Here is a 14,567-nt window from a genome sequence, read left to right as displayed (position 1 = left end):
AATCCCATTTAAGTTGAAGATACATTTTTAACTTGTAAGTAATAAATGCATCATCAAATTGAAAAGTCGTTAGTCAAATCACTGTAAGTTGATGACTGTATATTTATCATGTACAACATGCTGTTTGAAATATACACACTGTAAAATGGCTAAGTCAAGCTAATTAACATTTGTATTACCTCACCTTTTTTTCTGTGGTGAGAACACTTAAAATTTACTTTCTTGGCAATTTTCAAGAACGCAACACATTGTTATTAACTATAGTCACCATGTTGTACTATAGATCTCTTTATTTCTCCTGTCTAACTGAAGTTTTATATCTTTTGATCAACATTTCCCAATCCCCTGCCCTCAGCCCCTGGTAACCACCATTCCACTCTCTGCTTCTATGAGTTCAACTTTTTAAGATTCCACATATAAGTGGAATAGACAAAGGGATTAAAAGAAACAAAGACTAAAAATCTTGCAGAGATATATTTTAACAAACATCAAAGTAAAAAATACGTACAGCTAGTAATGAATTTTTGCTACACAAATAGCCTAGTTACTACAAAGTTCAGCAAAGCTAATATATTCAAAAAAATTAATTTCATATTTTCCTGTAAAAAAATAATCGAGATAATCCCAACAGAGGCCAATGCATTAATTTAAAAAAATTAAAAAGTCAGTAACAGTTAAGAAAAAAAAAAAAAAAAACTATCACAAATCCCTTTTTTTTTTTTTTTTTTTTGAGACAGAGTCTAGCTCTGTCGCCCAGGCTGGAGTGCAGTGGCGCCATCTCAGCTCACTGCAACCTCTGCCTCCTGGGTTCGAGCGATTCTCCTGCCTCAGCCTCCCATGTAGCTGGGATTACAGGCACCCGCCATCAGGCCCACCTGATTTTTTTATTTTTAGAAGAGACGGGGTTTCACTGTATTGGCCAGGCTGGTCTCGAACTCCTGACCTTGTGATCCGCCTACCTCGGCCTCCCAAAATGCTGGGTTTACAAGTGTGAGCCATGCGCCCGGCCAAATTCCTCTAAATCTTTAAAGTAGCAAAGTTACACAACAAATCCAAATTTCAAAAATCCAAGGAAACATAGTAAGATTTGCTTAGCATCTACACAATGGCAGCTGCTAAACCAACAGCTGAAGTTTCTCTATGACATGCAATATTCTTTTAATTATACCAGACAATTTTCCTTTTAAAAGTTCCATGGTATAGATGTTAATATACCATCAAGCAAAGAGACCAAGATATATTTTTAAACTGTAAAAGACATGAGTAAAGAACAATAACATCCTGTATCATAAATTCGATATCTAAAGCTGATATGATAAAAAAGATTAAATATTCCATTGGTTATTCAGTTTACCTTCTTAGAATTTAGAAGGCATTTAGCAAGATAATTTGAACAGTTAAAAAAACTAACCAGGACAGTATACACAGATGTAGCCCTTTATTCTTCATGAATTTCTTTAGTAAGCAGAGGCACTCAAACACAATTTATCAAATCTATTCACATAATAACTACATACCTATTGCAAATCTTCGTATTTACCATCAGCAATTACATTTTAACTTTAATCTCTTCTAGCCCCCTCATGAAAATGGGGTCTCAGAATAAAGAATAATCACTAAAGGTTTTACTGCATGTGGTTGATAGGGAAGGTATAAAATGTTACATTTGCGCATTCATTTACTTTAATAATGACATAGGATACTGTGTAGATACAAGCTTTGGGTTTTCCCTTGCCTTCATTTTTTTTAAATAAAGAATCTTTCAACTAATATTTGATGATGGGGAACATTCTTCTATTCTTTCTAAGACTTCTTTGAATCACTGCCCTGTAAGTGTTTTGGACCCAAACCCCCTAAGGATTAGGGGAACAGAAACAACAGAAATAAGCAAAAATAAAATGTTTCTCTGTAAAGACACTCACTGAAGACAAATAAAAGTTACATACTTACTGTTTTCCTTAATAGGCTGTTTACAGTATTTATCAAAAATATTTTTCCCCATAAATAGCTTGCTACCACAAATGAATTTTTCTCCATAAAAATTCAGTTAGTGGTTTATTGCATTAACATAATATATATATATTAGTCTATCCATTAGTAAAGTTATCAACTACAAATCCGTACTCACACTGCAAAAATTTTATAAAAGCTATCAGTACATACTTCAATTTTAAAAGTCCAAATCTTACATTACACAGACTCCAAATATAACTGAGTATTTCAGATGTCTCTAGAATTGCTCAGTAGTACACTAAGTATAGCTGAACTTAGTGTTAAGTTTTATTTTACTTTTAATTGACAGAATTGTACATATTTATGGGGTACAGTGTGATGTTTTGATACATACATACATTATGTAATAATCAAAATCTATCACCTCAAACACTTCCAGTGTTTCTTTCTTCTGCAATACTTATTTTCAAGGAGGATAAACCTAATCAAAGTAAGTATTTGATACTGATAAATTTAGTGGCACAGACTAAGCAGCACAGAAATTCCAAGGAGGAGGTGGGTAACGGAAAAATCTGGAGGTTTCATGGGAGATGTTAGAGAGACTTTCACTCTTTAAAGAATGACTAGAATTTAGTTAGGTGGGGGAAATGCACTCCAGAAAAATCACCCCCCCAAAAAACATAACAATAATAAAAGTCAGGAAAGGCCAAAGGACAATGAGCAGAAAAGTACTCCCTTGGGTAGAAAGGAAAGACTAGAGCAGAAGTAACAGAACTAGAATTATTGAGTTATCGATGAGCTATGAATCAAGGAAAGTAATTTAGCTGAGAAACTCAAAGTTTCTATAATGAATTAACACCAAAATAAGTCTGAGTGTAGGATGGTGACAGTACAAACTAGAGGAGGGGAATTCCAGGATTCCAGTTAAGACACTGTACCCAGAGGCTAGGGAACTGAAGGTGGCAGAAAAAGAAGCGGTCTGCAAACACAAGTAAATGATTGTAAGGCTGTTAGATCACACAGCTTAGAAAATGGTGGTATCACTTTCTGATCTAAGGGCTAGGATAAGTTAATTTATATGGGAAACAACGAATTCATTTTAGGCACATTATGCCCGAAGTAATGCTGAGATGCCCAAGAGGAAAGTCTGATACACAAACTCAGATTCAAATATCTAAAACTGCCGAAGTTTAACACTGTAAATAAAGAAAATAATATACTGAAGAATATAGTGAAGACAACAGGGCAGCTATCTCACTGATGTACTGTTTATCTCTGAAATCGATTTCCAATCTTCAAACTGAAAAGAGCCATGGACCAGAAATAGGAGCCCCAAATTCTAGTTCTGGCTCAGTGATTCTCAGTATACAGATGAAATCATAACACTGTTTGGGCCTTGATTTTAAGATAAGCATATAGAACTAAGAAAGATTATTTAATTCTCACATTCTGTGATTTCATATGCCTCAAATAAAATTAAAGACAAAGCATTTACTCATACCTAAACAGAAAAAAAATAACATCTACACAAAACTATAAGATATATCCATAAATGGTCCTGATTTAATAAATATTTACCCCTTCATTAAAAAAAATGACTAAACGTATTGTTATGCTACATCAATTACTGTTGAGTAATAAGTAAAAAACTTACATTTACATCATCTTTTCCATTTTACGAAAATATATGTAAACAAATGATTTTATTTGATCCTCAGAAAACCCCATGAGCAAGACCAATATTACCATCACCATTTTACCGATGAGTAAAAAGATTCAGAAAAATTAAGAACACTGCCCAATGTCATGCAGTTAGTAAGTGAAGAGCCAGGGCTCAAACTCAGGTGAAATTCCTAATCATGGCCCTTTCTATTAGGCTGCCAGAGCTGTCAAATCAAAATGCACAGTATCTCTAAGGAAAACAAAGTAAATAAAAAGAATAAAACAAAGAAAAGGAATGGAATACACGGAAATATAGTGGGAGGCAAGTATTAAAATGCTGATGCAAAAGTAAAAAAAGGAAAATATTTTTCTTTTTCAGCAAATGGAAAGCAAAAGGTAGGAAAAGATACAGATACTATTAAGAAGCCAGAGTTTAGAACTATGAAAAAAATTAAAAATTAAGATGCCACCTGAAAACATTTATGAAGCCAAGACAAACACATCATGCTATTCTTCTTACCTTTTCAGTTGCTGAAACAGATGGCTTTGATACAAAACCCAACCTGTCCTTCACAGATAACTTAGTTACATTCTAAAAAAATTAAAATGGACATATTCAGTGTTTCCCCAAACATATATAAGTCTGTTGGGATCTTGAACATTCTGATTCTACATATATACAGAGCCTATGAGTATACCAACACTAACCACAAAAACTTGGTTCTTCTTAAAAGAAAGAGAAAGAAAATATGTGAGAAAACAAAAATAAACAGTATGCAATATTATTCAATCATGAAAAACGATGTAAACTAAGAGGTCTGAGCCATGTGGTTGCTAAAGTCCCTGCCACTGACACAGAATAAATTAGGAGAAAATCTCAGATTTTAAAAATTAAAATATATGCCCATTTACTGAGCTTAAAAATAGTGCCAACTTCTTCTAAAGTATGTTTATTTTATATCCAAATATACTGTATTTGGAGATAATTTGGGATGTTAGGACTGGGCATTTTTAAAATTAACTAATAATTTACCAACTGATATTCTGCATGTCCTTGCAGAAATTCAACATCTTACTCTTCAGGAATTATCTAGGAAGAATACTTTAGTAAGGTGGCATCCATTAGCTAAGTAGGATACTACATCCTAACTCTATTTTACACAGCAAATGCTGAAACATCGGGAGACAAAGAAAAGCTAAGTTTCAGAGACTGAGAGTGTAGAAACAAGAAACTGCCACTCAAGTGTCGAAGGAAGTGGGAAGGAAATGATACATGGAGAAAAGAATCCCAGAGTCAGGAATAAGTGATGCAAAGTTATGAGAGCGGTCTAAGTACTTAAAACAGTATAATATCAAGCATGCTTAACTTGATGGTTTAAGCCTTCCCTTCCCATAAGCTTTTAGTTCAGTCTACTACACAATTATCTCTGGAACAGAATTCTAATTAAGTAAAAAGATGATAGAAAAAATAAGATTTAATGTACTCAACTTCACTCTTCAGGCAGTTTTGCTGAAATATATCTCCTCCACAAAGTGAGAGAGAAATCTTTCTCATAAATATTAACTGGAGAGAAGAATTTAAGATTCAAATACTATAGGAAAAGTAGAGACTGAGAAAATGTTATGGTAATGGTAAAAATTAAAAAAAAAAAAACCTTATAGGTGGGGTTCAAATATGTAAAGACTATCATATTTCTATGTAAAATATATATAATTAACTATAATTCAAATCACCAAGGGAAACTAAATTACTGAGAACCTATTACAGGCACATTGTAAGATCTTCGCTTTACCTGAGGAAGGTCTGAAGTGGCACTCTGGGCTTCTGCAGGTTCAATAGTATTTGAAGGTACTGGACCCAGTCGCTCTTTGACTGACTGCTTCACAACAGGCAAAATGGGCTGCTGGACTAAAGGCTGCATTACCTCAGAACAAGAAAAAAATGTTAAACAAGTTGATTCATTCAAGAGGATGGAAAGCGACCTGTGTTATTTTGTTACTAAATTGCCCATGCAGAGAAAGTTTTTAAAATACAGCTTAGAGTGAAAACCTAACTGCCTTCTAATTTCATCCACACATATATAAAGATGTTATCTTTGCATAAAATAACTTAACTTACTGGAAAAGATTAAAGTCCATCTTTCGCTGTCTTCTGTTTTAACAATCAAAACCCACACTGCTGTTAATAAACCTCTATATAAACACTGACTGATTCACTGATGGGGTTGGGACAGAAAGGAGAAAAGGGAGAGGAGAAAGAAGAGAGAATTTCTAAGATGAACCTACAGTCTAAATTTCTGAATATACATAGCTATCATTTACTGAGTACCTCCTATCTGCCAGGGACTATTCTATATGCCTCACACACATCATGCTATTCTCTCAACTAGCAATTAACATCACAATTATATGAGAGAACAGGTTAGAAAGGTTGAGTAACTTTTTCAAGTTTTTACAGGTAACGGAAGCTAAATGCAGAACTCAGGTGTGAACTCAGGCCTACTTGATTCCAATGCCTCTACTTGTAAACACTATGCTAAGAGCTTTCTAAGAAATGCACGTACTTTTACACAAATTTCTATCTTACCTTTGGAGAAGTAGTTTGTAACTGCTGGGTGCTTCCTTCTCTGTGCCAATAAACCTTAATAAAGCGATTGTTTAATACCGCCTCCGTACTTGATATTGCTTTCTTTGCTTCTTCGTATGTTGCAAATTGGATAAGGGCACCTTCAGGATCACCATTATAAGCAACCTAAGATTTAAAATATTAAGAACAGTGAATTTCCAAAGGAATCTGTTGCTTCATAGAGTAAAATTCCTCAAGAAGTGAAATACTGGTCCCTCCAAGTAAGATTCTATATTTATACTTCCTAGTATCTAGATTAGTAGACCACAGTCTACTTTTGCTCCAGAAGAAATAGTAACCAAGGATTGTTCACAGTATAAAAAGAGTCCCTCTATATAATAGCAGAGAAAGCCAACTGCATAAATGTTATACATAGGCATTCAAAGTGTTTCTCTTTTTATTCCCAATTTTAATAGCGACTATGAGAAACAATCCCGATTGTCAATAAACAACATGGCAAAGATCCACAGAATCTGAAGAAAAGTAAACTACTTTGCAAGGGGTTAGCTCTAATAAAAAATTACAGAAAAATCCATCTGAACAATTGCCCAAATTCGTAATTCTCACATTTCCAAAAGCACAAGAAAATTTAAGAACAAAAAAAGAGACCATATAATAACAGCATCAATCACATTTGATACATGAGAAAACTGAGATTTCAAGGAATGTGATTCTATAGACACTTACAGCTAATAAGTAATAAATCCAAGACTTTCCACTTCAAACTTCCTATTCTTTCAATAATAGAGTTTTCCAAAGTGTGGTATATAAACCACTGTGGTGTGCAGCAATACAGAACAGAGATTAAGAGTGGCCTGGGCCAGGCATGGTGGCTCATGTCAGTAATCCCAGCACTCTGGGAAACCAAGGCAGGAGGACTGCTTGAGCCCAGGAGGTCAAGACCAGCCTGGACAACATATTGAGACCCCATTGGTACAAATAATAATTGAAAAAATATTAGCTGGGTGTGGTGGCACACAACTGTGGTCCCAGCTACTCGGGAGGCTGAGGCAGGAGAATCACATAAGCCCAAGAGGTCGAGGCTACAATGAGCCGTAACCATGCCACCTCACTCCAGCCTCAGTGACAAGGGTAAGACTCTATCTCAAAAAAACAAAAAACAAAAAACAAAACAGAAGAGTAGTTGGAATCATACTGCCTGGCTCAAACTTTGGCTGCTACTTTCACATGAACATGATCAGGTTACTTAACCTTTCTGGGCCTTGTTTTCTTTTTCTACAAATGAGAATAACCATACTCACTCTTTAGGGTTATTTTAAGAATTAAATAATTCACATAGAACAGAGAGTATACACAGTCAGAAGTATTCAATAACCATTAACTATGAAGATAATTTTGGTAACATTTTAAAAATTATACATTTTTTAAGACTTTATAAACATCAATTTTATCACTATGTTTAATTAGCATGAAGCTAAAGAGTTTTGAAAATTGATTTTGAAAAACATGTTTTAAGAATAATGCAGGTAGTACACAGACATGGCAAAAGAACCAATCAACAGAAGATTTCAACCTCACTAGTAACTGAGTAAAAGCAAATAGAAACAACAGTGAGATATGTTTTGCCCCTCAGTTTTAAAAAAAATTTTAAATATTAGTAGTTAATTGTGTGAAGAATATTTTGAAAACCTTTTTATGACTAGATATAGTGGTAGATCAAATAAAATTGCCATAAAAAGATAACTCAGAGATATTCAAAATCTAACTAACCACAGGGTAATGTGTATACTATGGGCTCATAAATACTTTTAAGTTTGTGTGCAGATAAATAGACACAGAATTGTGTAACAAAAAATCTAAAATAACATATGATAAACTGTCAACAATAATGTAATTATAGATGGGCAGGGGAATGGAACAGACACAAAGAGTTGAAAGGGAACCACTTCCTTTAAATTCTATGTATATATTTCTGTTGCCCTACCTGAATCAAACATGAATTTTTTCCCCTCTATTACTTTTATAGTACTTTTTAATGGCAAAAAAACAAAATTTTCCAAAATATCCTAAGTTGTTAGGATGAATCGTATCCTCTAATATTTGTTTTTATTAAATTATAAAACATAATTATTTTAATTGTAAAAAGAATACCATACAAAATGGGGGTAAAATTCAACATACTATTTCAACACTTTAAACACATCACATAATATAAACTCAATACTAAAAAAACACCCAAGTTATATAACCCAAGCCAAGGTCTAATTATAGGTGCAGTCAAATACAAATTACTGTTACTGTTACTTACGTTGAAGGATATTCAAAAGTGGTAAAGAAAAAGTAAACGTTTAAACTAATTACGGATTACAAGGTATCTGGGCCCCAAAAGTCTCTATTAAGTGTGTCCCGCCATACGGGTGACAAAAATAAATCTGACTAAAATTTCTGCTGAAATGATTTTGAGAAACTGAGGAACTGAAAACTATTGTAAGATTGGATTTTACTACTGTGATTAACTTTGCTGTAGTTTTATGACAACCTTTATTAGACAAAAAGTTTATGATTAACTGAAACACTGAAAATTGTATTTTTTCTAAAAGACAGAGTTCCATTTCATGTCCAATTTTCCCAATCGAGAGTAACAAATTTTCTATTTTTATTTTTTTTGGAGACGGAGTTTTGCTCTTGTCGCCCAGGCTGGAGTGCAGTGGCATGATCTTGGCTCACTGAAACCTTAGCCTCCCAGATATAAGCGAATTCTCCTGCCTCAACCTCCCGAGTAGCTGGGATTGCAGGTGCCTGCCACCACACCTGGCTAATTTTTGTATCTTTAGTAGAGACGGGGTTTCACCATGTTGGCCAGGCTCAGGTGATCTGCCCGCCTTGGCCTCCTAAAGTGCTAGGATTACAGGCGTGAGCCACCACGCCCAGCCTTATAGTATTTATTTCTAAAGGTAGTTTTCTTATTACATTAAGTTCCCTAAACAATAAGAAGAGATAACAAAACCATTTCATGGCTCTTACCTGTAAGTTAACCAAGGTTCCAAATCGACTAAAATGTTCATTAAGTTTGCTGATATTATTTAATTCTGGAGGAACTTTTCTAAGTTCAAGTTTGGTATTTTCATTTCCAAATTGAACCTTCTTCTGAAAGCCTGGGCTGTTTGTTCTATTAAAATTTGGTCTGTAAACAAAATTCAAGTTAGCCAATACATTTATAAATCCTGACCCCGACCAAATATAAGGGAATAAAGTTTAACAAAATAGATATCCGATTAAGTTCAATTTTCCCCCAAATTGAAATTACTGGTTGATAAAGGAAATTTAAATTTTCTTCCAACAATGAAGTTTCCAAATGAGCACTGTTAGCACCTTTCATGGAAGCCAGCTGAGAAGGGTTCTGCCATATCACTTGTTACTTTCCACTTCTGATCCACCTCTACTTAATATTCCTATCAGGAAAAGTCTCAGTATCCTCTTTTAGTCAATTTGCATATATAACCTTTATTCTGATTCTGTAAACGCCAGCTTACTAAAAAATATCCTACCTTAAAACTTTAAGTTTTAAATTTGATTTTAAATTTTATTTTCTTTGATGACAGTCTCAACCTCTTTCCTACTTTTTTAAAAAAAGAAAAAAAGAATTGTTGGAACTATAGAGAATACATTTTGACACTTGAAAAAAGGACAAAACTGTGGCCTGGAGAGGTTACACTGCATTAAATCACAGAATTAATCACAAAGAACCAGAAACTATCCATTATTAAGTAGACGTTAAAGCTCTAAAAGTGATCCTAGTTTCTCTTCACACATTTATTTATAAATGAATCATCTCACACATATCTTAACATTCTGATTCCTTATCCCTTTCTCTGAAGCTCTTCCTTGACCATTCAATGCCTATCCAGATTCCCTAACCCCCACAAAAGCCCTTTCTAGCTCCTAACAGCAACTGTCCACATATGAAAGTGTCTTGACAGGTCTGATCTATACCTCCTTTCTCTAATGATGAGAGGCTCATGATTATCCTGTATATAGCTAGTACTCAACAGGTCTAAGTTAAAGAGTGAGTTTTTTGGAGGAGGGTAAATGATAAGAGGAAAAAATTAGGCCCTCAACTACCACATCATTTCTGTAAGAAAATGCTTTTCTAACATCAGACAACTAACTTATGAATTTTTAGAAAACTCACACTTAGGAATTGTTTACAGAATAGAGTAACATTTTTGGAAGAAAACAAACTGTATTATCATAATAATACAGAAACGATCCTAAAAATCAATGCACAACTACACTCCTCAATCTTCCCGGCCACCTTACTTATCAAACCAAGTCTTCTTTGTAGGAACTCCAGGCTCTCCAGAACCAATGGTTCTTTTCCTTGATTCTGAGTCCACTACTATCCTCATACTGCTTTTATTAGGAGGCTTTTCTGTTTTAAAACAAAAGAAAATGAAAAAAATAAGCATAGGTTAATCTTTCCTATTTATCATAGATACCTTCTTCATACAGAAAAATTTTTGGGTTTTGTCTAAACATATATATATTTTAGTAGAAATATATATAAATGTATACTAGTAGAAATAGAAATAAATGTATACTAGCTCCCCTTCATCCAGTTTCACTTTTACGATTTCAGTTACCTCTTGTCAACCACAGTCCAAAATTATGGAAAACTACAGAAATAGTAAACAATTCCTAAGTTTTAAATTGCTTGCAGTTCTGAGTAGTGTGATAAAATCTCACACCATCCTGCTCCAACACTTGATCTCACCATGTAGGCATTTTATCATCTCCTATCATCCCAAGAAGGGTAAATACAATAAGATATTTGACAGAGAAAGACAGGGACCATTCATATAACTTTTATTATAGTATATTGTTATAATTGTTTCATTTTATTATTAGACATTGTTGTTTAGCTCTGTGTCTGATTTACAAGTGAAACTTTATCACAGGTGTGCCTGTATAGGAAAAAGCATTGTGTATGTAGGGTTTGGTATTCTGTGTGGTTTTACACACGAGGAGTCTTGGAACATATGACCCACAGACGAAAGGGAATTACTGTATATTCAAATACAGTAATCTAAGGGTTTTCTAAAACTTATTTCAATATATTCATTTCACATCTAACTATGAAAAAGAATCAATTCTCATATGCCAAATTAAAATGTGATTCTGTAGGTCACTTCTTTGTAGATAAAACCCAAGTCACCATTCCCATCTACCATCACTACAAATATATATATATACATATGCGCACAAATGAGAAAGAATCACTTTGAGGCTTTAAGTTCACAGTTTTGAAATCAAATGCACAACCTAAAAGGTTCGAAACTTAACACTAAACCAATAACCTTTGAGAAGTGATAGCTTAGAGTTATGATTTGAAATGAGCTGCTTTTAAATATGGAATAGATTCATAAAATATGAACATAATGAAAGCATACTTGCTTTAAAAAGGAAAAGATTCAAGTCTAAAATACAGTGTAAAAGAGATGTAAAAGTCTGTTACTTTCAACATTTTATATTTACTTCATGGCATGTAATGAGCATAGCACATTTAATCTGTTATTCCCAAATGACTCCAAAGTTTAAAACATGCAAACCTTAATCCACAGAGAAAAATGGAACTTAAAAACTCCTTTTTTATAGATGGCAAAATTGATTGTCTAAAATCCTATTCTTACATATTTCTAAACACATAACTAACCAAAAGAACTGAAGATCTGTTTCAGCACAATCTCTGTCATGGCTACAGCTATGGTCTCCTTCAGGAGGACAGCATATAGTGAATTCTAAATTTCAACTTCTTGGTTCTCTCTGGAAATCCTACAGGTATCTCAAAACTCAGTATGCAGAACATTCAAATTATCTTCATATTAAGTATACCTTTCTTTTTTCTTAAACATTTCTATTAAAGAAACTACCATTTTCCCAATCATTCAAGTCATATTTGATATATGACTACCCACAGATGCCATACATACAGAGACTCAAATCAATGCTTGGGACCCTTGCTACTTTCCTCCATTTTGAACCTTTCCCAGGACACTGAAACCTCCCATCAACATTCAAACATTACAGCTCAAATTACTCCATTTTAAACAAAAAGAAACGCTGGTAAAACCAGTTTTCCCTTTAGCAACAACATCTCTCTCCATACCCCCACAGCCCTTTCCTAATCAATGTCCACACTTACTAACTTTGCTTTCTTAACACCCACTCGCTAATCCTCTGAAAACTGGCAGTTGCTCCCATTACTGCACTTTACTTGCTCGTGCGAAAATCACTCATGTCCTCACTTGTTGCTTAAGTCTATGAATACATCCCAGTCCTCTTACTGGACCTCACAGGAGAATTTGTGGCTGTTGATCATCTCCTTTTCCATCTTAGATATTATATTCCCTGGGTTTTTAGGAATCCCCACTCCTTGCTTTTGTCTGCAGCTTTTGGGCTTCATTTCTAAGTTTTCTATAAAGTTCCCCTTTCTCTGTCCATTTACTTTGATGCTGATATTTGTCAAGCAGTTATACTTGGGTTTTCTCATCTCACTTTATGTAGCCTTCCTAAAATAACTTTCTTATCTACTGCCATGGCTTCATTTATCTTTTTCAGTGATTCTCTGTTGGGATGGGGAGAGGAAGATTTTAGAAACACACGAGACAGGTTTTTAAAATTAGGTTCAGACCTACAGATTTTGGTATGGCTCCTTCTATTTCCCTTTACCTCCCACTGGTACTAATGGGACAGAAGAAAAGATAAAGGACCGAAGTTCTACATATGCATGATTCCAAAATCTGTATATTCTAGCCAGCTGTCTCTCATAGGCCTCAGACTTCCATATCCTATTTCCCACTGGACTTTTCTACTCACATGCCCCAGGGCACAAGAAGTTAAACACTTTCAAAACTAAATTTATCTCTCTGTCAAAGTTGTTCTTCTCAATGAATGAGAATTCCTGCCCAATTATCCAGGGCAGGAAACGGGTGTCTAATTTCATCCTCTTATTACCCCTATTCTAAGCCTCCAAATTCAGTAAGTTACAAGTTCTGTCAATTCTTTCTACTAAACTTAATTTTTTTTCACTTCTATTATTACCCTAGTCCAGCTACTATCATCACCTCTATTCTAAAATTCTGTAAATGCTTTAATTAGCCTCTTACCTCCCTCCACATTCTTTACTTCTCTTCCAGTCACAAAATTCCTTCAGTTTCTTAAAAGTATCACAGGGTACATAGGCTGTATCTACTCTCTTCCTCTGTCTAACTCTGACTTATCCTACATCTCTAAAGCAGACAGGGTGGAAAGATCCTGTATCTAGCTCCTGTGATGTTTCTCTGTCCAGTGGTACTTTCACAGGACCAGTTCTGCAAAAGGATTTTTGGTCTTATTCCTGCCTCCCAAGCCTGGTTCACTGGCCCTTTTAGAGAATCTGTGACCTATCCAACATCTTTTGTTTCTAACTTTAATATGTTCTGTACCTGAAGGTTCACTAAGAGAAGGAATAATGTGTTGTGCCTCCAGTAATTGAGATGGGTTTGTTCCATCTCATCTGTATTCTCTAATTCAGAATCCCTTTCATTGATATATATTTAAGAGAAGGGTATTAAAAACACAGAAATTCCTCTTGGTATATAGTCAGCAAATGGTCTAATATTAAATAGTTTTATGCAATGTATTTTCCCCCAATAATCCTTTTAATGAATTGTTTTTCTGCCTATAATTGTCAGCACTGGTTTTGTTGACTAGAAATGGAAAACTACTTAACCCTTCCTCCTGCCTATATTCAATCATGAGATCATCTATCAAGTTTTCCACCTCTTTAGAACTCTGCAAAACATAACTATCAGGGCCTCCAGGTAACTTTTACATTAGTAATTTCAATGCATCAAAGGGCCCAAATTTCCTTCCTTTTGCTGAATAATTCCCCTCAAGATTTAAAGCAGTAAGCATAAAAGTTTAGCTATCACATAATAATAAGTCTATGACAAATTCAAATTAAGGCCATCTATAGGCTATTAGGAATGTGTAATAATTATATAATTAACAATAAATAAGCTTTTTAGGTATCTGTCACAATCCAGGACAGTAAATTTAAAATCCAAACTGGGAATAGATGAGAACATATGGTGGGAGGATGGAGAGGACTAAAAAGAGGTAAGAAAATAGAAGTACTATAGGCAATCCTCAATTTAGATGGGTTGCTAAATCAGTTGTTTGGTACATAAAATCAGTTATTAATGGAGAACTCAATCCTAAACTAGCTCACAAAAATGGTACATGATGTATCTAAAGAAGAGTACTAAAATAATCACTACATACAATGATTCTATGAGAAAAGGCATTCAAATGTCTAAGTAGG

General features: G+C 34.3%; 1 protein-coding gene across 1 annotated transcript in view; it reads right to left on the bottom strand.

Annotated features, from left to right (window-relative positions):
* The window catches only part of RBM26 (RNA binding motif protein 26), a 95,298-nt gene that overhangs the window by 37,876 nt on the left and 42,855 nt on the right, over window positions 1–14,567 (bottom strand). Inside the window, exons 10-14 of the mRNA XM_011997297.1 lie at window positions 10,523–10,634; window positions 9,227–9,386; window positions 6,203–6,367; window positions 5,409–5,540; window positions 4,136–4,207 (exon numbers count right to left, since the gene is read on the bottom strand). Of these exons, the coding sequence (XP_011852687.1) occupies window positions 4,136–4,207; window positions 5,409–5,540; window positions 6,203–6,367; window positions 9,227–9,386; window positions 10,523–10,634 (641 nt within the window). The remainder of the gene's footprint in view (window positions 1–4,135; window positions 4,208–5,408; window positions 5,541–6,202; window positions 6,368–9,226; window positions 9,387–10,522; window positions 10,635–14,567) is intronic.

The sequence above is a fragment of the Mandrillus leucophaeus genome, unplaced genomic scaffold, assembly GCF_000951045.1.
Source record: "Mandrillus leucophaeus isolate KB7577 unplaced genomic scaffold, Mleu.le_1.0 Scaffold536, whole genome shotgun sequence".
NCBI classification, from domain to species: Eukaryota; Metazoa; Chordata; class Mammalia; order Primates; family Cercopithecidae; genus Mandrillus; species Mandrillus leucophaeus.
The sequence above is the reverse complement of the archived record's forward strand: the minus strand, read 5'-3'. Positions and strand labels throughout refer to the sequence as shown.